Here is a 25,158-nt window from a genome sequence, read left to right on the forward strand (position 1 = left end):
GCTTAAGTCTCTGGGTGAACTAGCACACTGCTCTGTGTCTGCATTCTCATGGCCTGAGAATGAATCCACAGACCTTGTGCAGCCTTCTGTAGAAATTGCTGTGATAAACAATGCTGCTGCTCAACATTCAGTGGCAAAGGGTCATCACACAGCCCTTGCTAAGTACAAGATTACTGGCAATGCAGGGTCCCCATTCATTCAGGGAAGAGGAAAACAAGGTGAGGATGAGCACTTGACATCTCCCAGTCAACAGTTGCATGGTAGAAGCTCCAAAATGTAGTTGCTGTAATCTGTGGTGACAAAATCCCCTTCATTTCTGGGAGGACTTTCTCAGAAAGTCACATTTCCCTTGAAATTCTCCACCTTTTCCCAGTGCCCCCCACTACTATGTGAAAGATGCTTCAAATCCCCCATCACATGTAATTTTCAAATCATTCTACACATCTCAGCAGAGAAAGCTCACCCTCTTAATTCCGGAGGACCTTTCTGCACTTTCCATAGCAATACCCCCTGAAATCTCATGAGGCTGTGGATTTTCTCCTTTCTTCCTGTTCAATATCACAATATCCACCTGTGAGTCTCTGCTGCCTTCCACATTTCTGAGTGTACATGAACAAGGAAACTGGTGTATATTGGATTTACAGTAGCTAGTAGTTATTTCTAGTATAGGTTTGACTCCAGACACTACCAATCTCTCCTTTGAAAATGTGTTTCTCTGGTCAATCTGAGGCAGGGGGTCCCGCGGGGGTGAGGCCGACGGAGTCCTATCGAAGCATGCCCGACTCCGGAGACAGGTTCAAGACGCAGTCTAAACTTTATTGTTTAGTACAGAGACATATATAACTTTCTGGACCAATCAGAAGTTTACAGCATCCTTAGGGCAACCAATGGTAGGAAAGTTAGGGTACTATGTAGGGGGCTCTAGGGGGCTTACTCAGGCGGGCGTTGCCACTTCCCGGTGTGCCAAGGAAGCTTGTATAGGCGGAGTGCGCTCACGCCATTGCATCCGCCGCCGCACTGAGATAAATCTCCTGAGCTCTTCCCACATCAATCAAAGATCTCAGAGCCCAATTAGAAACTAAACAGTAAATGAGCCAAAATGGCTGCTTGGTGAAATTTCCTCCTAAAGGATAGACTATTCTTTGTGGGTGTGGACTCTCAAAAACAGGGTGCAATCAACACAAAGCCCCCAGAATTCCAGTCCAATACCAACTTCTTTCCTCTTTGCAGCTACCCTTCCATTAAAACCACCTATTTTCCTTCATGTCATCTCACTAATATCCAGCACTTGCTTATAGTTGACCGAGGTAAACAGAGGGTAACTGTAATAAATTGTCAATTCAATGGAGTCAGCCCTGGCTTTCCCAGGCCAGAAAAAAAGAGTGCATGTCCAGTAACTTAGGGGCATTGTTTTAAGGAGCAAGGCCCTTATTGCTCAGGAAATCCTTGTGGTTAATGGGGATAAAACACCTATCTCTTCACTGTGTTCTTCTGAAATGAGACAGAAGCACAGGACAGACAACCTTCCCTTCCTGACTGGGGTGGATTTTTCTCTCTGATTTATACATGATCCAGAAGGAAATTCAGAGCAATTCTCCATTTCAGACGTTTACATCCAAGATACACCATCTGCAGAGTCTAGCCACTGCCACCACCCAGCTTCTTTACAATCAACCCCCACAAGGGAAACACAGCTTCCCAAAGCCCCAAACTGTTCTGGCTCAAGCCATTTACACTTGAGTGCTGTCCCCTGGAGCCCCACTGCCTCTCCCCTTCTATTACTTGTTCTATAGAACTTAGGGGACACCTCACCACTTTCCTCACATGACTGTGGCTCCTAAACTATCATCCTGTGTGTGGGTGTGCCCTGCTTATGTTGGTGTCCCCACTACTAACACAGGGCCTTCCAGAGGACATAGGCTCAGTCTGGGGGTTAAATGAACCACTGAACCATCTTTATTCAGATTAAATCCCTCCACTTTCTTGAATGAACCAAGCAAATCCAAGGATCCTTATACAGTTTGTTTCATAGAAAGACAGACAAAAAAGGGATCAGAAGTAAGAATTAACAACCTTTTGCTTTGATTTTTGTTTCTTGAACCCATTGTTTGTACCGATGAGGTCTTTCACATTTCCAAGGAAATCTTTTTCCAATGCCATATTATCTAGTTTGGGATCACAGAGTAGGATGGAAAGTGTCCCAATTTGTGTTACACAACAGCAAAACTCTTTCTTTTGAACTAGATAGTACAAATAAATGTATGGTCAACGTCAGTCACAAACTTAGATACTGAAGCTTATGAAACGTCTATGGAAAGGAACAACATTTGAAAATTTCGACACAAATCAAGGATACATTTCTAAACCCAAAGATACTACAGCCCCTATTCCTCCAACTTTCCCTGGGCCTCACTACCTAGAATGTTGACTACCCCCTTCTCAAACACAGTGAAGAATTGGCCTCACATCATGTCAGATGTGGGCCTGAAACATGCCTGGGGGAAACTTGGTTCAGGCTCCCTCTTCCTCATCACTCAGAGCCTCTTGAAACAGGGATGGGACAGACCTGGGATCCTTTCTATAATCCCTGAGAAAAAACTTGAGGACTTTCAACTTGGTGGTCTCAGCGTGGGCCCTAGGGCCCCACAGGAACTCATAGCGTGCAGGATCACTGTTGGGCACCTGTCGGTACTCCAGGTACTTTTCCTGCACCCAAACTTTGGTGAGGAGCTCCCTGGGCTCCCCATAGATCCAATGCTCCTTCCCATCACACACACCCATGACATTCAGTGCTTCCCAGACATTCTCCTCAGGGGCACAGTCACCCTCTGCAAGGATCAATCTCAGGAGCATGACCAGGAGGCCAGTGTTGGGCATGGATTGCCCATTGGACACCATCCCATCATATGTGAGCCCCAAAGTGGTGACCAGGACATAGGTGAGGTTGCTGGGGTCCACTTCCTTCACATCAATGCCAAAGAGGAGCTGCATGCATTCAGAGGCTAGGCTGAAGATCTCAGGGAAGTGGTCCTGATACTTTCTTATGACTCTACTCAGCATTTCTGCCTTAGTAGTTGGCTGCTTTGCACGATATTTCAGGAGTAGAAACTCCACCAGTTCAGTCATCTTCAAATATAGGGCATCATGGAGTGACGACTCAGCATCTCCAGAGTCCTCTCTGCTGCTTGTCTCCTGTTCATCTTGGCTGCTGAAGCCCTCATCTTCAGACTGGCTACACACAGGGGCCGCCATGGCAGAGGCAGAGTCAGGAACCCAGAGGGCTCTGGGGAGGACTTGGTGTCTCAGCAGCACACACCTTCTCTAGGCTGCGTGGGAACAAGGCAGAGAGGGACAAAGATAAGGAGACAGACACAACCAAGTCCTCATTCCCAAACAGCTGCACTTCAAACAGGCTTTGATCCTCCCTTGAGTCCTGATGGTCTTCCTTGAGATTACAGAGATCCCTTTCTAACCAAGAGGCATGATGACTCTTGTTGGACGTCAACCAGACTGTGGGCAGGAGATGGGCCATGGGGAACAACCAGTTGGATAAAGAGAGGGAACCTGAGGCCCTTGCTGGCATGGTTCAGTGGTTAGAGGATTAGCCTGCCCACCAGAGCATTTAATTCCTGGTCAAGAGCACATATCTCAGTTGCAGTTACAATCTCTGCTCCAGGCCTGGATGCTTGTGGTAAGCAACCAACCAATGTGTCGTTAACACATCAATGTTTTTCTCTCGTTCTCTCTCTCTCTACCCCCTCCCTTACACTCTCTAAAAATCAATTGGGGAAAGTATCCTCACGCCTCCTATGAGGATGAAAAAAGAAGAGGGGGAATGTGAGTATCCTTAGCTGAGAAACACACCCTCAGTGGCTCTGAAAATGGAGAATTTTAGGGCTATTCTATAAGGGTGTTCTTAGGTCTCACAGGGGTCTCTCCTCCTGGGCAACTTTTCCCCTAAGATCCTGAAGGTGAAAGTAAGAAGACTCCTCAGGGTGCAGCTAGCACATTTGGAGATACTGGGTCTGACAGTGGTCCTGTAGGGTGGGGTGGTATGAAGTCTCTTCATGGGGGAATGATCCTTCTGTACCCACTGAAGGCCTGCTTCTCCCACCCCACCCCCTGCTTTCCTGAGATCACGCTCTTACAACAAGAACACACATCCCTGAAACTTAAGAGAAGTGAGAGGTCCCCATATTTCGAAGCACCTGTATAGGGGCTTATCATTGCCGTCAAGGGACAACAATGTGTGGCCATAATCTATGGGTTCTACATGGCTTGGTATGAAGGGTTCCCTCAGTCCTCACAATGGCCCCTTCTGGAGCCTGGCTTCCTGCCTCACCTAGCTTGAGTCAAGATCAGTAGATCAAGGCCCTGCCATTCCTGGGTCCATGGAGGTGAAAATGGAAAGAGGCCCAGCCTGAAAGCCCTGCACATGGTTTCCAGGGCTGACAATAGGCAAAGACAAGATTTTTTTTTTTTGGGGGGGGGCACCCACTTTGTTCTTGAGATTGGGCTATACTCCTTCCACCTTTAGGGACCTCACCTTGACTCTTGGCAGGACGTAGGACTCTGCTCTCAGTTGAACAGGTGTACTTCCTCAAATGACCTGATGTTGTCCTCTCAGACCAAGGTCCTCACCTTCCTAACAGACTACAGAACAAAGTGAGACAGTTTCATATCCATGCCCCAAATCATCCCTACCCCTGTCAACATCACAAAAGTCTAGCAGCAGAGACAGGGCTCTCTATCCTGGTTGGATTGGCCAAGTACCCCTGTAGATTATTCACTTTTACTCTTGCCAGGACCTGCCCTTCTTCCAGGCCCTCCTCTTGGAACTCTTGATCTCTCCCACCAAAACCTCTCCTCTTTGATGACTCCCCACTTTCCTCTCCATGATAGAAAAGAGAATTCCACTTAAAGCCAACATGCTTCTTTCAGGGCTGAGAACAGGGGACATCTGGACTTTGTTTCATCCTTCCATTTCTGAGAAGTCGGTGCACATTCAGGTTTCACAAAAGGTCAGCACATTGTCACCTGGAAGATCGTGAGACACTTCCCTCCCTTGACCTCACATTTTTCTCAGACCCAGGTCCTCACAGATCAAGGCCTCTCATAGACCTCAAGTGAAGTCTGTGGATATTACATCAGGCAACCAAGCCAGGGGATAGCCAGGCTACCAGCAGGGGACTGAAAAATTCCTTGGAGTGTTTAACCCTTCCTCTCATACTCACCTTGTTTCCAGGTAAAGACTGGGCCATGACTACAAACCTCAACTTTCTCCTTTCTGACCTTGTCCTTGGCTCCAGAGTTCTCTGAAGTGGTGGGGGCTGGTGGTTTCTGGGAAATGGTACTCAGCCAGACAACCCAGCCTCCAGGACTCAGGGTGCTGACAGCAGAGGCAAATCTGGATTCTGTGGGAGCCCCCAGTCCTCTTTTAGGGCAATAACTTGATTATATGCAAGACTGGGTCTCTTCCCTCTATAGGCCTGTAGCCAGCCTCTCTGATGTGGCCCTCACCTCTCTCAGACTTCCGGGGTGAAAGTCAGTGACCATTATTTATGAAAGCATTCATGGCGCCTACCAGGGCTAAAACCAAGAGTGAGCTTTTGTGGGGCCTCTAGTAGGGGGTTCCTGGATCCACTCAGTCCTCCCTCCAGGTCCTCATCTTGACTCTGGCAGGCCCTGGGTCCTCCCTCTGCATACCCGAGGTCCTGTTCATTATAATAAAACCCATAGTTTCATGGGCCCAGATGTGAAGCCCTGAAATACCACTTGGCTCAGGGAAGCATCTCTACGCTGTTCTGTGGACCTGAGGCCCTACACTTTTTAAAAGTTTTTATCTTTATTGTTGAAAGTAGTATAGATGGGAGAGTCAAGATGGCAGCTGGCAGGATGGTAGGGAGGGAAGAAAATGTGACTGAGTGAATGAGTGAGCAAAAGGGGAGTGTGTGGACGTGGTGTGTGTGTGTGTGTGTGTGTGTGTGTGTGTGTGTGTGTGTTAGGGACAGTTAGATCCTGCCGGAGTCTCGGGGGCTGGCAGACCAGGCTATAATAGACAGGGGGGACACTGCTACCCCTGCAAGCACTACTGGGGCGGCTGGCTCTGGCACAGAAATGACACATCTTGAAGGGGAGAGCTTTTGTGACTAGGAGCCCAGCCTTCCCACCACCCAGACTGGCTTCAGACACTACACAGGACACTACAGCCACTACAGCCAAAGACCAGTTACCTCACCTGCAGACCCACAGACACTGGCACTCCAGACTCCCTGGCCACAGGCTCTTGTGAGCCACAGAGTGTGCCCCCCTCCTGCCAATCCTGCCACTTCAGCCACAGGCCCTACCCAGCTACCCAACACCTCGGCCCTCTGGTGAGTCTTGGAGTGAGCGACCCTCCTGCCAAGCCCACCAATTCAGACACAGGCCCCACACGACTCGGCACATGGACCCCTTGGTGAAAGCAAAAATGGGGAGAAAAAGAAACAACCCCCAAAGGAAAGAAAAGGAGGAATTGCCAGAAAAGGAATTAAATGAAATAGCAGCATGCAATGTCAGAAAAATAATTCAGAGTAAGGATCATACAGTTTGTAAACCAGCTGCATGAGAAAATCAACAACCTATGTAAGAATCAAGAGAAAATGAAGAATGATATAGCTACAATAAAAAACACAATGGAAGGTTTCCATAGTAGAATAGAAGAAGGTGAGGACTGAATTAGCAAGTTAGAAGACAGGGCAGAAAAACACATCCAATCTGAACAGCAATTGGAGAAAACAATTAGAAAGCATGAGGAGAGTCTAAGGGGGTTTTGGGACAACATGAAATGAAGTAACATATATATAAAAGGGGTGCCAGAAGGACAAGAAGAGAAGCAAGGATTAGAAAATCTATTTGAAGAAATAATGACAGGACATTCTGGGGGTGGCCAATGTGGGCACAGAGACCACACCATCTTGAAAAACAAAACTGCTTGAGATTAGGATTCTAGCCTCACCACCACAAATCGGGACCCTACAGCCACTAGGGACAAAGACCTGTGACCACAGCTGAAGACCCACAGACACCAAGAATCCAGACATCCCAGCCGCAGATTTCTGAGCCACAGAGCCCATTCCCCTCCGCGCAGGCCTGCTGCAGTGGCATAGGAACTGCTAGATCCGCTCCAGTCAAGCAGGCCTCCTGCCCACACAGGGCAGCTGCGCTACCTGAGCTTGAGCTTGGGTACACAGACACTGGGAGGTTGTCTCCCGCAGCATGCAATCGAGTGACCAGACCCCACAGCCACACAGGGTGGCTTTTCCACCTGACTGATTTTGGGCAAGCTCACATGGAAGTCTGTTTCCCGGAGTGCAGGAGTGGATGTCCCGCTGACACAGGGTGGCTGTGCAACCCGGTCCCCGAAGCAGACCGGGGACCCTGATTCTCCACGAGAGAGGCAGCACTGAACACCAGTGACTTGACTCTGTTTCTCATTGCACACACGTGGGATCCCTGATTCCCAGTGAACATATACTAAGATCTAGTGACTCCAATTCTCAGTGCATGTGCACACAGGGACCCTAATTCTCGGTGTGAGGGTGCACCACGAAACAGAGATTCTGATACTTGATTCTCGGCATGGGCACAGGGAGACTCTTGGCACATGCTATGGAACTCTGATTTTGGGCACACGCCAGCATGGTCTCTTTTTCAGCATGGTGCAGGCAGGGTCCCTGATTCTAGGTGTGTGCACGAGACCACACTGAGTGCCAGTGACTCTGATCCTGGGCGAGCGTGGCTCCCACCAGCCCAAGGCAGCCACACGTCTTGGTGTTGGAGCTCTTCAGTGACACTCAGGTGTTGCGAAGCTCCCACTGCACATGGCCCAGGCCTCTACAACTCAGCATTTGAACCTTCTAGTGGTAGTTAGAATGGGGAGACAACAAAACAATCCCCATTAGAAAGAAAAGGAGGAATTGACAAGAAAAGAAATAAGTGAAACAGAAGCATGCAACATGACAGAAAAATAATTCAGAGTAATTGTACAGTTCATAAACCAGGTGGACAAGAAAAACAACAACCTATGCAAAAACCAGGAAGAAATCAAAAGTGATATAGCTACAATAAAAAACACCTAGATACCAGATTTCTGGAATGTTTTCCCATTGACATCCAGGACACAAACCCCTTTGGAGTAGACACCACCTTGTCTGAGCTCTGCTATCCCTCTCTTCCACCCAGTATGAGCTGTGGCATCCTGCATGCACAGCCTATAATGCATGGCGAAGCCCTTGTTTGAAATTACCTTGCTGCTCAGTGAAGACACAGGGCCGATTCTGTCATAAAAGTGTAAAAAAATTAAGTCTTAAAACAAATACAATATGAACCACAGTATCTGAACAATAAAATTTGAGCAAGCCCTAAGGGAGATTGAAAATTGTGATGAGTTGGCACTTATGTCTAGGGTGGGAGTATGGGGGAGTAGGGAAGTTGGGAGGGGCTGTAGACTGTATGACACAGATGACAGGGAAGGTAGGAAGAAAGATTTTAAACTTATGCTCTATATCTTGGCACAAATCTGGAACATTCAGACCACAAATGCCAGTAACCTTGGGGGAGTACCACTGCCTTGGGAAAGCTGGGGCAGTTGAGGTATATTATCCAGAGACTATGCTAATAATTACCTGAAACCATCTTGGTGGGTTAGTGCTGGCTTTTCAAAAATTACTATCTTAATAGTTTATAAAGGACAGACTAGAATTAGAATAGTGAGTAACATAATGAATCATGTACATTAAGAGTAGGCACCTTTGCATAAAATACCTTACATAGTATCTATATATATAAAAGCCTAAGCGACCATTACTACTGAATGACTGGAACAACCAGTGGATCAGTTGCTATGACATGCACTGACCACCAAGGGACAGACGCTCAATGCAGGAGCTGCCCCCTGGTGGTCAGTGCACTCCACAATCAACCTCCCGTGGCCCCTCCCCCTGGCTGGCTAGCCCCCATTGGCCCCTGGTGCTAAACCATTCCTAGAGACCTGCTTCTGTGTCAGGGTTTCGTACGTAGCAGAGCAGCTCCCTCACTGTGATCTATTGAAAGCAAGCCCTGAACACAAGGGTTTGTCTTGCTCCTGTCCTCTCCCTTCCCCGGGGGCCACCCACCTGCTGTGGTGGCAGTGTGGCAGTGAGGGAAGGAGGAGGGCGGGGGAGCCATGAGGTGGTGGGGCACTGAGGGCGGCATTGGCTTCAGGCATCTGTTCCTTCCATGCCTGGCCTGGTGACCATCACCCCCTCTCCTGACCTCGCTGGGGCCTTCAGGTCCTGGCTGGGATGGGGAACTGGGGGTGGGTGGTGATGAACGTGGCCCCTTTCCCAGGGGGGTTGAGGGCCAGCTCCCTCCTTGGGGCTGGTGGCCAACCTCCTGCAGTCCCTCCCCAAGCCAGCCAACCTCCTGCAATCCTTCCTCCTCTCCTCATGCATGTATTTGTGCACCAGGTCTCTACTATTATATAGAAACTATAGGCCCAGTGCACGGATTCTTGCACCAGTGGGGTCCCCCAGCATGACTTGTGGGGATCGGGCTGAAACTGGCAGTTCAACGCTGCCTGCCGCTCCTGCTCATCCCGGTCCTGCTGTGCCTGCCATGGGCTTGCACTCAGTCAGTCCCCATCCGGAAAGGCTCACAGTGGTGCTTGCCAGCTATGAGCCCTGCATCTGGTGCCCACTGGTTAGCTGAGCAGAGCTCCCATTGTGGGAGCACACTGACCACCAGGGGACAGCTCCTGCATTGAGCATCTGCCCCCTGGTGGTCAGTGCACATCATAGTAACCGGTCGACTGGTCGTTAGTTAGTCCAGTCATTCAGTCACTTAGGTTTTTATATATATAGATACACATATAAATACATATGACATAAGCATGCATATATATATATCTATACGAATTTAGGTACAGGTGCATACATGTGTGGGTATATAAGCACATGTAATCTACATTTATGTTATATGCATGTAAATAATATATACAAACTAGATAGCGGTGTAGAATGTATTACTGAGAATGAGGAATGAAAGTGAAAACACCTGCAGTGGACAAGGGAACTGTAGACAGACAACCACAATTCCACACCTCCCCAAATCCCTGCTGCTGCTCAGCATCTTCAGTAGTCGCTAAATTTAGAACCCACAGTTTCCACAGGATCATCTGAGCTGGTGAAGACACCCCATAGTAAGGGGGGTTTCTTTACCCCTCCCCTATGGCCTGGGCACAACAGCGCTCCCTCCTGCATCGGTCGTGGTGCTGCAGGGATCTCTGCAAGGGGTGTGAGGCCCTCTTGAGTGAGGACTTTGGGGTCCACTGGCTTCAGAACAGAGGGCACTACAGCATCCATCTCCAGGTGCTCCTGTCAGCTCTAGGGACCCTGGGTGGGGCTCTCGGCTGAGCATATGCCTCCACCTGCCTGGGCAATCCGGGGAGTTACAGCCTAGGTCTGAGGGACACAGACTGAAGTTCGCAGAGGGAGGGAGTCCTGGTGTTGTCAGATGGAGGAGGGAACAGAGACAGGACTTCCAGGCCCCTAGATCCGCTCTCTGCCCCTGCTCTCAGGCCCAGAGCACCCCAGAGAGCCAGTCCGGAAGTTCTGCTCACTGACTTCCACCAGGGAAGTCTGAGAGAGGAGAGTGCCATCTTTGTGAGGCCAGCTTCAGTCAGTAGAGGGCAGGAGCCCAGTGCTGCAGAGTCCAGGTATGACCGTGACAGACGACAGAGGCGCCAGGACCACTGAGGCCCTCCTGTCAGCACTGAGAGTCCTCGGTGGGGCGTCTTATTGGGAACTACTTCCTGCCCCCTCGCCCACCTCCTCAGAGAACGGGGGAGGGGCGGCAGGACAGGCGCTGAGGGGAGCACCTCAGGTCAGCACCAGCTGGCCCAGGCTCTGCCTGGAATCAGGGTGAGGACCAGACGGAGGTCCCCGGGAGCTAGTTCAGCCCCTGCCGGAAGCCCTGGTGAGTGAGGCCCACAGGCCTCCCCTGGAGTCTTGGGGTGACGGCCTCTGTGTGGGGGTCTGGCCTCGCGGTTCACAGAGGGAGGGTCCCAGGACCTGCAGGCCTCACGGTGAGGCCATGGTGGGGACTAGGTGACTCTGGGCCCAGAGCAGACAGTCCCGGGGCCCCAAGGCGTGGGGTGACCACTAGTGGTCAGGACTGACTTCCGGGTCCTCCTGGTCTGAGACCCTCGGGCGGCTCCCTGTCACTGCAGCGTCTCAGGTCGGCAGAGGGGGTCCGGGACCTGCCTGGAGTCAGTGTGGGGACCCTAAGGGGGACCGGGGGCCTGGACCCCAGAATCCTCAGTCCCGGGAAGGACCAGTGGGCAGGGTTCTACAGGGCGGGGTGGGGTGACTTCTGCATCGGGTGTGAGAGACATGGGGGCGGGGGGTGGTAGAAGGAGCTGGGCTTCAGGCGGAGTGGGGGTGGGGCAGGCCATGCTGCTGTGAAGTTGAGGACACAGGGAGATTGGAGGCCCGCTCCAAATCCCTGCTACAGCTCAGAGATTTTACTGAAAGGAAACATGTACAACACAATGTTGCCATAGTGCCGGGCGGTCTGGGGAAGAGGCACCATGGGAAGTGGGGGCAAGGGAGGCAGTTAGGGTCTGATGCTCCCCAGGAACCACGGCTCTGCAGCGCCCCCTCTGGGAACCGTGATGTGACCATGGTGTCCAAGCCAGGGCTGTGAGGACCCTCCAAGTAAGGACTGCGGGTGCCAGCCGCCCACGCAGAGGGCCCACTCTGGGACGAAGGCTGGTGCTCCTGTGAGATCCGGGTACCTCAGGCAGGGCTGTCCAGCTGCGCACTCCCGCCCACCTCCCGGACTCTAGGAACCAGAGGGACCTGGGGCCTACACTTGGCCTGAGGGGCACAGACCCAGGTCAACACAGGGTGCGGGCCCAGGCCATCCAGACCAGGTAGGGACCAGAGGGGGGGGCTGGGTACAAAGGAGCGGAACTCCGCCCGGGTCAGCAGCCTGGATGACCCCACAATTGGTTTCCGGAAGTGATGTCACTGACTCATTGACTTCCGCCTGTGAAGCCTGGGGGAGCTGAGCGCCATTTTTGGGAGGCTGGCTTCGGGTCCGTAGACGGTACAGGCGCTGAGGGGAGCCACCTCAGGTCACCACCGCCGGGCCCAGGCTCTCCCTGGTATCAGGGTGAGGACCAGACGGAGGTCCCTGGGAGCTAGTTCAGCCCCTGCCGGGAGCCCTGTGGAGTGAGGCCCACAGGCCTCCCCTGGGGTATGGGGGCGGGAAAGGCCTCCGTGTGGGGGTCCAGCGAACCGGGTCACAGAGGGTGGGTCCCAGGACCTTCAGGCCTCATGGTGAGGCCGTGGGGGGACAAGGTGACTCTGGGCCAGACCAGTCAGTCCCGGGAGCCCCAAGGCGCGGGGTGACCACGAGCGGCCAGGCCTGACGTCCAGGTCCTCCTGGTCTGAGACCCTCGGGCGGCTCCCTGTCACTGCAGCGTCTCAGGTCGGCAGAGGGGGTCCGGGACCTGCCCGGAGTCAGTGTGGGGACCCTAAGGGGGACCGGGGGCCTGGACCCCAGAATCCTCAGTCCCGGGAAGGACCAGTGGGCAGGGTTCTACAGGGCGGGGTGGGGTGACTTCAGCATTGGGTGTGAGAGACATGGGGGCGGGGGTTGGTAGAAGGAGCTGGGCTTCAGGCGGAGTGGGGGTGGGGCAGGCCATGCTGCTGTGAAGTTGAGGACACAGGGAGATTGGAGGCCCGCTCCAAATCCCTGCTGTAGCTCAGCGATTTTACTGAAAGGAAACATGTAGAACACAATGTTTCCATAGAGCCGGGCGGTCTGGGGAAGAGGCACCATGGGAAGTGGGGGCAAGGGAGGCAGTTAGGGTCTGATGCTCCCCAGGAACCACGGCTCTGCAGCGCCCCCTCTGGGAACCGTGATGTGACCATGGTGTCCAAGCCAGGGCTGTGAGGACCCTCCAATAAGGACTGAGGGCTCCAGCCGCCCACGCAGAGGGCCCACCCCGGAATGAAGGCTGGTGCTCCTGTGAGATCCCGGTACCTCAGGCAGGGCTTTCCGGCTGCGCATTCCCGCCCACCTCCCGGACTCTAGGACCCAGAGGGACCTGGTTAGGCCAACACTTGGCCTGAGGGGCACAGACCCAGGTCAGCACAGGGTGGGGGCCCAGGCCATCCAGCCCAGGTAGGGACCAGAAGGGGGGGCTGGGTACAAAGGAGCGGAACTCCGCCCGGGTCAGCAGGCCTGGATGACCCCACAATTGGTTTCCGGAAGTGATGTCACTGACTCATTGACTTCCACCTGTGAAGCCTGGGGGAGCTGAGCGCCATCTTTGGGAGGCCGGCTTCGGGCCGCTAGACGGTACAGGCGCTGAGGGGAGCCGCCTCAGGTCAGCACCTCCGGGCCCAGGCTCTGCCTGGGATCAGGGTGAGCACCAGACGGAGGTCCTTGGGAGCTAGTTCAGCCCCTGCCGGGAGCCCTGGAGAGTGAGGCTCACAGGCCTCCCTTGGGGTATGAGGGCGGGGAAGGCCTCCTTGTGGGGGTCCAGCGAACCGGTTCACAGAGGGAGGGTCCCAGGGCCTGCAGGCCTCACGGTGAGGCCGTGGGGGGACAAGGTGACTTTGGGCCAGACCAGTCAGTCCCGGGAACCCCAAGGCGCGGGGTGACCACGAGCGGCCAGGCCTGACGTCCGGGTCCTCCTGGTCTGAGACCCTCGGGCGGCTCCGTGTCACGGCAGAGTCTCAGGTCGGCAGAGGGGGTCCGGGACCTGCCAGGAGTCAGTGTGGGGGAGACTGGGGGCCTGGACCCCAGAACAGTGTCCATGGGGCAGGCCTCCTGGTGTGGGGGAGGGGTGAGCTCATGCATTGTGCTTTGTGATTTCTGCATAGGGTCTGAGAGACAAGGGGGTTTGCTAGAAGGAGCAGGGCTTCAGGCAGCACCGGTGGGGGGGTGGGGGGACCTCAGGTCCTGCCGCTGTCAAGTTGAGGACCCTGAGGGAGATTGGCGGGCCAGGACCCCAGAATCCTCAGTCTTGGGAAGACCAGTGGGCGGGGTACTACAGGGAGGGGTGGGGTGACTCCTGCATCAGGTGTGAGAGACTCTGGGGTTTGGTGTAAGGAGCAGAGCCACAAGTCGTCTGAGGGAGAACAGACGGGACCCAGGACCCCACAATACAGGGCACCCCATAAAGGGCCTCCCCTGCTACAAGCCCTGGGAGACCCCATGTCAGATGACCCTGTGAGGTGTGTCCTGACTTTCCCATGCAGGTCTGAGATACGCTGGGGCTCACTGTAAGGAGCACAGCCACAGGATGAAGGAGGGCACCCTGAACCCCACAACCAGGGGACCCCATAAACCCTACCCTGCTATCAGCCTTGGGATGTTCCCTGGTGAAAGACCAAGTGCCGAGTTTCCTGACTTCTGTATCCAGGACTGAGTGAGACTCAGGACTTGGTGAAAAGTGTAGGGAATCACACTTCTAGGAATATTTCCCTAAGAAACCGGAAATACCAATGAGAAAGAATGTATGCACCCCTATGTTCATAGCAGCACAATTTAAGATAGCTAAGATGTGGAAACAGCCCAGGTGCCCATCAATGACCTGATGAAAAAGCAGTGGTACATGTATGCCATGGAATACTATGCAGCTGTATAAAGGGAAGGGTCTCTTACCCTTTGAGACAGCATGGAGGGACCTGGAGAGTATTGTGCTAAGTGAAATAAGCCAGTCAGAGGAAGATAAATATCACATGATCACACTCATATGTGGAATTGAAGATACAAAGTAAACTGATCAACCACATAGATACAGACACATGCAAGCATGGGACAGATTGGGGAATCTCAGACAGAAGGTGGGGAGGGTGGGAAGTAATCAACCATGAACCTTGTATGCGTATATGCATGGCCCATGGACACAGTGATTGGGTGGTGAGGGCAAGGGAAGGGGACACAGGTGGGGTGGAGGGGATCATATGTAATCTATAATAATAAAAGCATTATATGCTAATTAAACTGGACACCCTTCTGGACGTCCTTCCGTAGGCAGCCAGGGCTGTGAGGGAAGCCCAGGTGTCAGGTGCCAGAGGGAAGCTGGTGCCGGCAGCCAGAGGAAGGAAGGCCTACTCTTGCATAAATTTTGTGCATCGAGCCTCTAGTTCTTTCAATAATAAAGAATTATTATAAAATTTAAAAAATAAAAATAAAGCCACATAGTGAATCAAGTCCACAGGGGGCGGGTGGGGGAGGAGCAGAAGTACTGCCCGACTCAAGTGGCATTTAATGCCTTCAAATCAGGGTCTGTGACACTGTGGAGTTTAGTACCACAAACCGGCCCCAGGGAGGCAGAGGAAGAACCCAGGACCTGCAAGGTTCATGATGGGGACCTAGGACTCCCAGTCTTGCTGCACAAGACCGCACCTTGCTCTTGACCTTGGAAGGCCACAGGGCTGGTGACCGCATGGGGTGTCTCCTGACTTCAGCATTCAGGTCTCAGGGAGACTGGAAACTTGATAAGAACTGTAGGGCCTCCCTCAGGTCCAACGAAGGGATGCAGAAGCACTGCCCAGAGTCAAGGTGCTTTTCCTGACTTTTGCATCCGGGTGTGATAGGCTCTGGGGTTCAGTGTAAGGAGCAGGGTCTCAGATGGGCAGAGGGAAGAGTTAAGGTGAGGACCCCCAGGGAGGACTGAGGGAATCCAGGAACCCTAACTAGAGGGGAGTCCACAGAAGTCTGCCCTGCTCAGTGTTGGGAGGCCCTATGGTGGATGACCATGCAGAGAGGAACCGCAGAAGCCCAGACCTGATGTCAGGCCTTGGAATTCAGGGGAATGACATATGTGGCAGAGGGCAGGACTGGGTCTTGCCCGGAGTCAAGGTGAACATGCAAAGGGAAGACTGAGGGACCCGGGACCCCACAACAGAGATGCCCCACATTACCCCTACTGTGAACCCTGGGAGGCCCCCGGCCCATGACCACATGCTCTCTTCCTGACTTGGGCATCTCATGTTGACAGAGAGAAGGTTCCAGCTCCAGCCAGGAGTCACGGTGAGGATCCTTCAGGAAGACAAGCGGACTCCACCCCCTGAGGGCTGAGGGGTCAGGCTCCAGGTAGGCAAAGAAGGGCTGCAGGGCTCTGCCAGGATACCAGGTAAGGACCCGAGTTAGGACTCAGGAAGCCCCTAGCACACCTTGAAATATGTATGCCTGAGGCTTGGCCAGGGCCATAAGTGTCCGCAGTGTGCCTGTTCCTGCCAGCAGCACCTGCAAGCCTCATGGTAGGCCTGTGGATTTGGGTTGCTTCCAGACTTCTACCTTGGGAGTGGCAAAGGGAGGGGAGGGCATTTTCCTGAAGGTGCTGGATTCAGGGCAACATGGGAGGTGTGCCAGGCAATGCTGGAAATTAAAGTGTGGGTCTTGAGGCAGGATAAGGCTTCCTCCCACCCCAACAAAAACAGGGACCAACTGGCTTGGGCCCTGCTTGTGCAACTGGGTCACTGGGGCATGATATGCAATGTGGTGTGTCTTTTTTTTTAAAAAAAAAACACAAACATTTTTATTGTAGAGAGGAAGGGAGAGGGAGAGAGGGATAGAAACATCAATGATGAGAGAATCATTGTATCAGCTGCCTTTTGTACACTCCCTCCTGGGGATCAAGCCCGCAACCCAGGCATGTGCACTTGAATGGAATCAAACCCAGAACCCTTTAGTCAGCAGGCTGATGGTCTATCCACTGAGAAAAACCAGCTAGGGAAGTGGTCGGCAAACTCATTAGTCAAAAGAGCCAAATATCAACAGTACAACGATTGAAATTTCTTTTGAGAGCCAAATTTTTTAAACTTAAACTATATAGATAGGTACATTGTTATTAACTTAATTAGGGACTCCTAAGGCTTAGGAAGAGCCACACTCAAGGGGCCAAAGGGCCGCATGTGGCTTGCGAGCCGCAGTTTGCCGACCACTGAGCTAGGGCAATGTGGCGTGTCTTGAAGTCCACCTTGGAGGTCTCTGAGAGATGGTGGACATGGCCTGCAGTAATAATTCTCAGTTCAGCAGAAGGGAAAGGTCCCAGGCACTCTCTGAGTAAACCTGGGTAGCTCGGGGAGGTCGGAGGATACCACACTCCAGACAATGGGTGCCCTGAACCCAGCCTGTGCTGCTGTCAGCCCTGGGAAAGGCCTGGCATGGGTCGACAGAGGTGGTTCCTCCTCACGTTTGTCTGAGGGCACTCGGGAAGGACAGGGCCTTGGTCAGAGGGAATGGCTTCAGTTCATGCACAGATGAGCTGAGGTTGTGGAAGGGTCATAAAGGTGTGAATGCTTTCTTGTGGGAAACTGCAGCTATGTGCTCCCTGAGAAAAGAAGAGAGCCCTCAGCATCAGAGAGTGTCCTGTGTTCAGCATCCAGATTCCCCAGGCAGGGGTACCTGGGTGTGACATGCTCTCCCTTTCCACATGCCTGCTCCTCCTGAGCTTTTGTCACCGAGGACAGTTATTCAGGGTGAAATCGGTTCAGCTGGATTCAGATCCAGGCCAGGTCAGGAAGAAAGGCAAGTATCCTCAGGCCAGACTAAGGGAACTCTACACCAGGACCAGATGGGCCAGGCCCTGGTGTCAGTTGTGTGGGAATCTGGGTAGGGGTGGAGGCAGATGGAGCTCCTGTTCACTTTTGTCTCAGAGGTATCAGCAAGGTGAGGACCTTGGTGTGAGACCACACGTCCTATCATCCACCGGAACCACATTTAGTCAACAGAGAGACGAGTCCCAGATCCTGCCAGGAATCAAGGTGAGCACTGAGGGGAAGCAGAGCACATGTGAACCCAGACCTACCCTGCCTCCTCTGTCAGCAATGGGGAAACTCGGAATAGGGCCTGGATTACCTCAGCTCACTTCCTACTCCTGTACCTCAGGGAGGTGAGGCCTAAGTCTAAGTAGATTGCGCTCAGTCAGCAGAGAGAGTGGTCTGAAACCCTGAAGTGCATCATGGTGAGAAGTGATCAGAGCCTTAACCCAGGGTAGATGGACCCTAATCTTCAGTCACCCCTTCTTGATCCTCTGGGAGAGGGACCACATGTGGGGCCCCCTTAGTTTCTTCACTGAAGTGTCAGGTGTGTGTGGTCTTGTTCTGAGAGTTTGACCTCAGGCCAGCAGAAGGCAGTGAGGGGCCAGGCCCTGGCAAGGGAAAGGTGAGGATCCTACATGTGCAAGGAGGAACCTCCCACCCACAACAGAGGGGACCTCACAGAGTCCTGCTGCCCCTCCTGTCAGCATTGGGGTTCCAGGGCTGTGCTTGTCATGTGCATGGTGAAGTGCCCCTTCATACCCTCTACCAGGGCCTCTGGGTTTCAGGATGTGAAGGCCTTGGTGTACACTACATATTCTCAGGTCTCAGAGTAGCAGAAAGCCAGTCAGTGCCAGGAGTTAAAGTGAGGTGCTCACCATTATGTCCCCAGGAGCTCCCCAACCCAGGTCAGATATTACCACACCCCACCATCAACTACATAATCTTGGGCTGTGCCTTCTGTACCCTGAGCAGTCGTCACTTCTGACTTCAGGTTCTTACTGGACAGGCTAATCAGGAGTGATCTCTGTGAGGCCTATGAGCACACCTAAAGGGGAGACCCATAAGTCACTTTTGTCAGAACTGCCTAGGGTGCTTTTCTCTGCTGAGGCCCCTCACACTCTCCCTCTCCCCCAGCCACATGGGTCCTCATTGTCCACCTTCTATCCACACTCGGTCACTTTCCCAGCATGAGTCATCATGCCTGGTCATCATATGAGTGAGCCCTGCAAGCCTGAGGAAGACCATCAGGACTGAAGGGAGAATCAGAACCTGGTGGAGGTGCAGCTGTTCTGGGCTATGCAGGAGGAGGAGGGGGTGGGGAGGGGGGAGGGGGAGGAGGAGTTGGCCCTCTCTCTCTCCTCCTCTCTATCTTCCTCCCACTCAGTCCTGCTTTTAGAAAGCCTAGAGGAGGTGTCTGCTGCTGAGAAATCAATCCTCCCCAGAGTCCTCAGGGTGCCTTCCCCTCCCCCATGCCATGGCAGCCTTTTCAGGGAGCCAATCTGAAGATGGAAGGTCCAGCAGCCAAGATGAGGAGGGTCCAAACACTGAGGGGGAGCCCTGAAGATGATGCCGATTCCTTGCTCCAGAAAGCACTGCATTTGATGACGATGGAAATGGTGGAGTTCCTGCTTCTGAAGTATCGTACAAAGGAGCTAACCACAAAGGCAGAAATGCTGAGTAGTGTCATCAAAGAGCACGAGGATCACTTCCCTGAGATCTTCAGCAAGGCCACTGAGTACATGCAGGTGATCTTTGGCATTGATGTGAAGGAAGTGGACCACAGTACCCACACCTATATGCTGGTCACTACCTTGGGGCTCACCTATGATGGGATGGTGAGCGATGGGCACAGATATCCCAATACTGGTCTCCTGGTCACAGTTCTGAGAGTGATTGCTGTGCATGATGATTGTGTCCCTGAGGAGAAAGTCTGGGAAGCACTGAATACTTTAGGGCTGCATGATGGGAAGGAGCATTGGCTCTATGGGGAGCCCAGGGAGCTCCTCACCAAAGTTTGGGTGCAGAAACAGTACCTGGTGTACCACCAGGTGCCCAATAGTGATCCTGCACGCTATGAGTTCCTGTGGGGTCTCAGGGCCCATGCTGAGACCACCATATCGAAAGCCCTCAAGATTCTTGACAGTGGTAATGACAGGGATCCCCGTTCCCTCCCATCCCTGCCTGAAGGGCCTGAGTGCAATGAGGACCACTATGCCTGAGCCACAGTTGCATCCAGGCAAGTTTCAGGCCCATATGCATCAGCTTTTTTTTCTTCTTCCTTTTTTCTTGGCATAAAATGAGGCCCATTTTCCACTCTGTGTTTGAGGAAAGAGCAGACAATATTCTACATAGTGAGGCCCAGGGCGAGTTGGGGGAATAAGGGCTGTAGCATCTTTGAGTTCCTATAATGATTGAGAAATGTATCCTTGACTCATTTGGGAATTTTTTAAGGGAACTTTCCAATGTTGTTTCTTTTCATAGAATGTTTCATAGGCTTTAGCATCTAAGTTTGTGAATGACATCGGGCACATATGTATTTGTACTTGTCTAATTCAAGAGTAAGATTTGTTACTGTGTTACACAAATTGGGATATTTCCCATCCTAGTTTTAGATCCCAAACTACATAACATGTCTTTAGAGCAGGATTTTCTTGGAAACGTGAAAGAACACAGCAGTACAATTGATGGAGTCAAGAAATAGAAAAATAAAAGCAAAAGGTTGTTAATTCTTGCTTCTTATCCCTTCTCCTCTGTCTTTCTCTGAAGTAAACTATATAAGGATCCTTGTATTTGCTTGCTTCAGTCAAGGAAGTGGATGGATTTCATCTGAATAAAGACAACCTCTCCTCCATGGTTCATTTAATCCCCAGACATTCACAGAGCCTATGTCTTCTGGAAGGCCCTGTGTTAGTAGTGGGGACACCAACATAAGCAGGGCACACCCACCCACAGGATGATAGTGTAGTAGCCCAAGTCACATAAGGAAGGTGGTGAGGTGTCCCCTAAATCCTACAGAACAAGTAACAGAGCCCCTTCTGTTAGCCTCCAGGAGACAGCAGTCAAATGTGCATGGCCTAAGCCAGGGTATTTGGAGCTTTAGGAATCTGTGATTCCCTCTGCGGGGGTTGATTGTAAGGAAGCTGTGGGTGGCAGTGGCACATTGTCTGTCTTGGGTGTGAGAGAAAAGTCTGAAATGGAAAATTGTCCTAACAAGTTCCTTTTGAATCATGAATAAACCAGAGGTGCTGGGGTCCAACCCCAGCGGGCCCAGGGGTCCCCAAAGGTGTGGACAGAGTCGGCGAAGAAGGAATGACACGGAGACAGCGTTCAGTTGATCAGCAGCCTAGCCAGGATCTCCAGCCAAGTTCGGGTCTGGATCTCCAGCGAAGTTCTGTTTAGGATCTCCAGCCAGGTTCTCCAGCCAGGTTCAGTCACCAGGTTCTAGTCAGGTTCTCTTGCCAATGTCTGTAGTCAGGTTCAGTCCAGGATCTTTTGCCATGTTCTCTCACTAGGTTCTGTCTCTAGGTTCTGAGGCCAGTTTCTGTCCAGGATCTTTTGCCATGTTCTCTCCAGCGAAGTTCTGTCTCTAGAGAACGTTCTGTGTAGGTTCTGTGCCAATTTCTGTCTCTCTTCCTTCTGTCTTCTTACATCTGTATTTATACCAGTTGATTCCAATCCTATCAATCTCTATTTCAAAGGTTAGGGCGTTTCTTATCTCCATTCCAGGAAGTAAAGATTATGTAGCTTAAGCATGATTGTTCGTAGTTAAAGTGATTAATTACCCACCTGGCACTTAGTTAAGAGGTTTTATTCCCGCCCTAACTTCAGGGGAAAATCCCTACCTGGGGAAACAACCTTTCTCAGAGACCTTGGTTAAAACACATAGTGCCTAGAAGGTGAGCAAACATATTAAGAACAGTATGCCATATATGCCAGGTCCCTTGAAACAGCAAGCATGGACCAGCTCCTGGCACAGAGGGAAATCTCCACCTGGTTAGAAGGGTGGTTTCCTGCACGCAGTCTCAGTGTCATTGGACAGCAAGAGCACTAGGTGTGTTATACCCATCATCTGCACAGATTTCTACAGAAATACAGATACGAGACCATGAGTAACATGATAGCTTGGGAGAGCCACAACCCACAGCATAATTAGGTTTGAATGATAATAATCTTGAGTGTGATCTGGCCAATCATTATCAAGGGATAGATTTTGGGTGGGGGTGAAATGAATGAAAACATTTGTTTGGATCAAAGAGCAGCTTGGACGGAGGGAAAGAGTTGTTCCTAGACTCTCTTTCTAGAAGCTTTGTGTTGTGTCCAGCTGGGAAGGCTCCACACACATGAATTTGAGCATACATCCATGAATTGGAAAAATTTGCTGAGTTTTATCTGTGGAACATCCTGTTTGGCCGATTGTGTGTTCTATGCCCTACTGAGCTGCATATTCTCTAACATGACCTTGATAACAAGTAATCCCAGTGCCAACAGAGAGAGTGGAAGTATCTGGGATAAAAATGATATCTATAATAATAAAAGCATAATATGCAAATCGAGCGAACAACTGAACAGCAGAACGACCATCCTGATGACCTTCCAGATGATCATACTGTGACATGCACTGGCACCAGGCCAGCCAAGGTGGGTGTGATTCAATTAGTTGGGGGGTCCCTGACATCGCCCCACGATCATCCTGCAGAAGGAGGCCCAGGCCAGCCAAGCGATTGCACCCCATGCCTGTTGCCAGAAGAGGGAGGTGATTGGTGGTGTGGGGAGGAGGGGGGCAGCGCCACACAGATGGCAAGCAGTGGCAGAAGCAGGGGCTGGGCCAGCTGCCAGCAGCCTGGGGAAGGAAAGCCCGATAGGCCCTGGTCACCGGCCAGGCCTAGGGACCCTACTGGAGGGGTCCCGGATTGAGAGAGGGCGCAGACTGGGCTGAGGGAACCCCCCCCCCCCCTGCCATGCACGAATTCTGTGCAGCCAGCCTCTTGTTTGAAATAATTGCCATTCATCACATTCCAATTGCCACCAGGCACTGTATGAGATGCTTTACAGACAATCCACACATTCCTGCAGTCTTGCAAGACAGGAATTAATAAAATCACTTCACACGTGAAGAACCTGATGCTCATAGGGCCTGATATTTTCCCAGGATCACATGACTAGTAAGTGGCAGGATAGAGACTCCATCCCTTGCCAAATTCATCTAGAGTCCATAGTATTTCCACCCCCCCCCCCCCAGTCCATGGCCCACCTTCTACCCCATAATTCATTTCTCACTACAATGAATGAACTCTTTCAGATGACAAGTAGTAGGACTCTGAGGCACAGGCAGTAAGAGCAGGCCTAAGGAAGGAAGGTAACATTGAGAACCAATCATAATTTGGGAGCTGTCTGAGGTTTGTTGAGATCTGACTCTTCCTGGTGCCAGCATTTCTGTGTAGTCCCAGCATTTTCCCCCATGACGACAGCCTTCCCTTGGGTGCTCTCCTGTCCATCCCTGGATTATGGTCTGCTGACCTGCTCATCACTGCTGCCTCCTCTGAAGGTCACAGAATCTCCTGTCCTCATCCTGACATAGAAGCTACTTACTCCCTGCTGAAGTCCCTTGCTCATCCTCCACCCTGTCTGAGAGTAACAGCCCTTTATTTAATTTCTATGAAGATATAACTGTGAATAGCAATTTACTTCTTAAATTTCTTAGTTTTATTGTTGACACTAATACAGAGATCCCTTATTTCCCTTCCTTTGCTCCATTCCACCCAGCATCCGTACCCCTCCCCCTTCCATCTGGCCATCACCATATGGTTCTCTTTGTCCATGGATTTTGTTGGCTAATCCCTTCACTTCCTCCCTCAACTATGACAGCTCTCAGATTGTTCCATGTCTTCATGCCTATGTTTCTATTTTGTTCATCACTTTATGTTGTTCATTAGTTTCCACATATAAGTGAAATCATATTGTATTTGCCTTTCGCTGACTGCCTCATTTCACTGAGCATAATAGACTCCAGATCCATCTATGCTGTCTGAAAAGGTAAGATTTCCTTCTTTTTGACCACTACCTTGTATTCTGTTGTGTAAATTTACCACTATTTTTTTTTATCCACTTTTCTACTGATGGGCACTTTGGCTTTTCCCAGAACTTAGCTATTGTGAACAATGCTGCTATGCCTAAGCAGGTGAATGGATTAGAAAACTGTGGAACATCTACAGAATGAAATACTATACTGCTGTAAAAAAAGGAATTCTTACCATTTGTAACAGCATGGATGGACCTGGAGAGCATTATGCTAAGTGAAATAAGCCAGTCAATGAAAGAAAAATACCACATGATCACACTCATTTATGGATAATAAAGACCATTATAAACTGATGAACAAAAATAGATACAGAGGCAGAACAGCATCAAACAGACTGTCAAACTACATTGGGAAGGCTGGGGAGGGTTGAGAGGGGATGGTGGTGGTGGTTGTAAGAGATCAACTGAAGGACTTGTATGCATGCATATAAGCATAACCAATGGACACAAGACACTGGGGGGTAGGGGGAGGCTGGGGGAAGGTCAAGGGGGAAAAAAGGAGACATATGTAATACTCTTCGTAATACTTTAAGCAATAAAACAAAATTTAAAAAAATAACGCTGCTATGAACACAGGAGTGCATAAAATCTTTCGGATTGGTGGTTCAGGCTTCTTAGGATATATTTCTAGAAGTGGGGTCACTGGGTCAAATGGCTGTTCCATTTTTAATTTTTTGAGGAATGTCCACACTGTTTTCCATACTGGTTGTACCAGTCTGTATTCCTACCAACATTGTTTAAGGATTCCTTTTTCTCCACATCCTCACCAGCACTTGTTGTTTAATTTATTCACGGTGGTCATTCTGACAGGATGTGAGGTGTTACCTCATTGTTGTTTTAATTTGCATCTCTCCAATGATTAGTGACATTGAGCATTTTTTTCATATATCTTTGGCCATTCGTATGTCCTCTTTGGAGAAGTGTCCTTTGCTGTGTAGAATATTTTAATTTGATGGGGCCCCATTTGTTTATTTGTTTAATCTTTCCTTTATGTATCTTGCCCTTGGTTATGTATTTGGGAAAATTCTGCTACATGACATGTCTGATATTTTGCTACCTGCGTTTTCTTCTAGAGTTTTTATGGTTTCATGACTTACATTTATATCTTTTATCCATTTTCAGTTTATTTTTGTGTATGGTTAAGTTGGTGGCCTACCTCCAGTTTTTTTTTTTTTTTGCCTGTACCTGCCCAAATATCCCAACACCATTTATTGAAGAGAATGTCTTTAGTTCATTGTATGCCGTTGCCCCAATGTCAAATACTCATTGAGCATAATCGTTTGGGTTGATTTCTGGGTTCTCTGTTCTATTTCATTCATCTATATACCTGTTTTTATGCCATTATCAGGCTGTTTTGATTCAGTGGCTTTGTAGTATAACTTGATATCTGTTATTGTGATCCCTTCAACTTGGTTCTTTTATCTCAAGATTGTTGTAGCTATTTAGCCTCTTTTTTGCTTCCATATAAAGTTTTGGTGATAATGTATTCCTT

At 50.8% G+C, this 25,158-nt stretch overlaps 1 protein-coding gene and 1 pseudogene across 2 annotated transcripts; one reads left to right on the plus strand and one right to left on the minus strand.

Annotated features, from left to right (window-relative positions):
- Positions 1-2,394: 2,394 nt before the first annotated feature.
- Positions 2,395-3,264, minus strand: LOC308511207 (melanoma-associated antigen 10-like). Its single transcript, XM_081081217.1, has one exon. It carries the CDS (start codon positions 3,250-3,252, stop codon positions 2,512-2,514), a length of 741 nt encoding a protein of 246 aa, XP_080937343.1. The 5' UTR covers positions 3,253-3,264; the 3' UTR covers positions 2,395-2,511.
- An 11,587-nt stretch (positions 3,265-14,851) lies between these two features.
- On the plus strand, positions 14,852-19,807 carry LOC308511005 (melanoma-associated antigen 10-like; annotated as a pseudogene). The gene is made up of 2 exons: positions 14,852-14,882; positions 19,014-19,807. The product of its transcript is annotated as a melanoma-associated antigen 10-like (transcript).
- The last annotated feature ends 5,351 nt before the right edge of the window (positions 19,808-25,158 follow it).

Source organism: Myotis nattereri (genome assembly GCF_964212035.1).
Source record: "Myotis nattereri genome assembly, chromosome: X".
In the NCBI taxonomy this organism is placed as follows: Eukaryota; Metazoa; Chordata; class Mammalia; order Chiroptera; family Vespertilionidae; genus Myotis; species Myotis nattereri.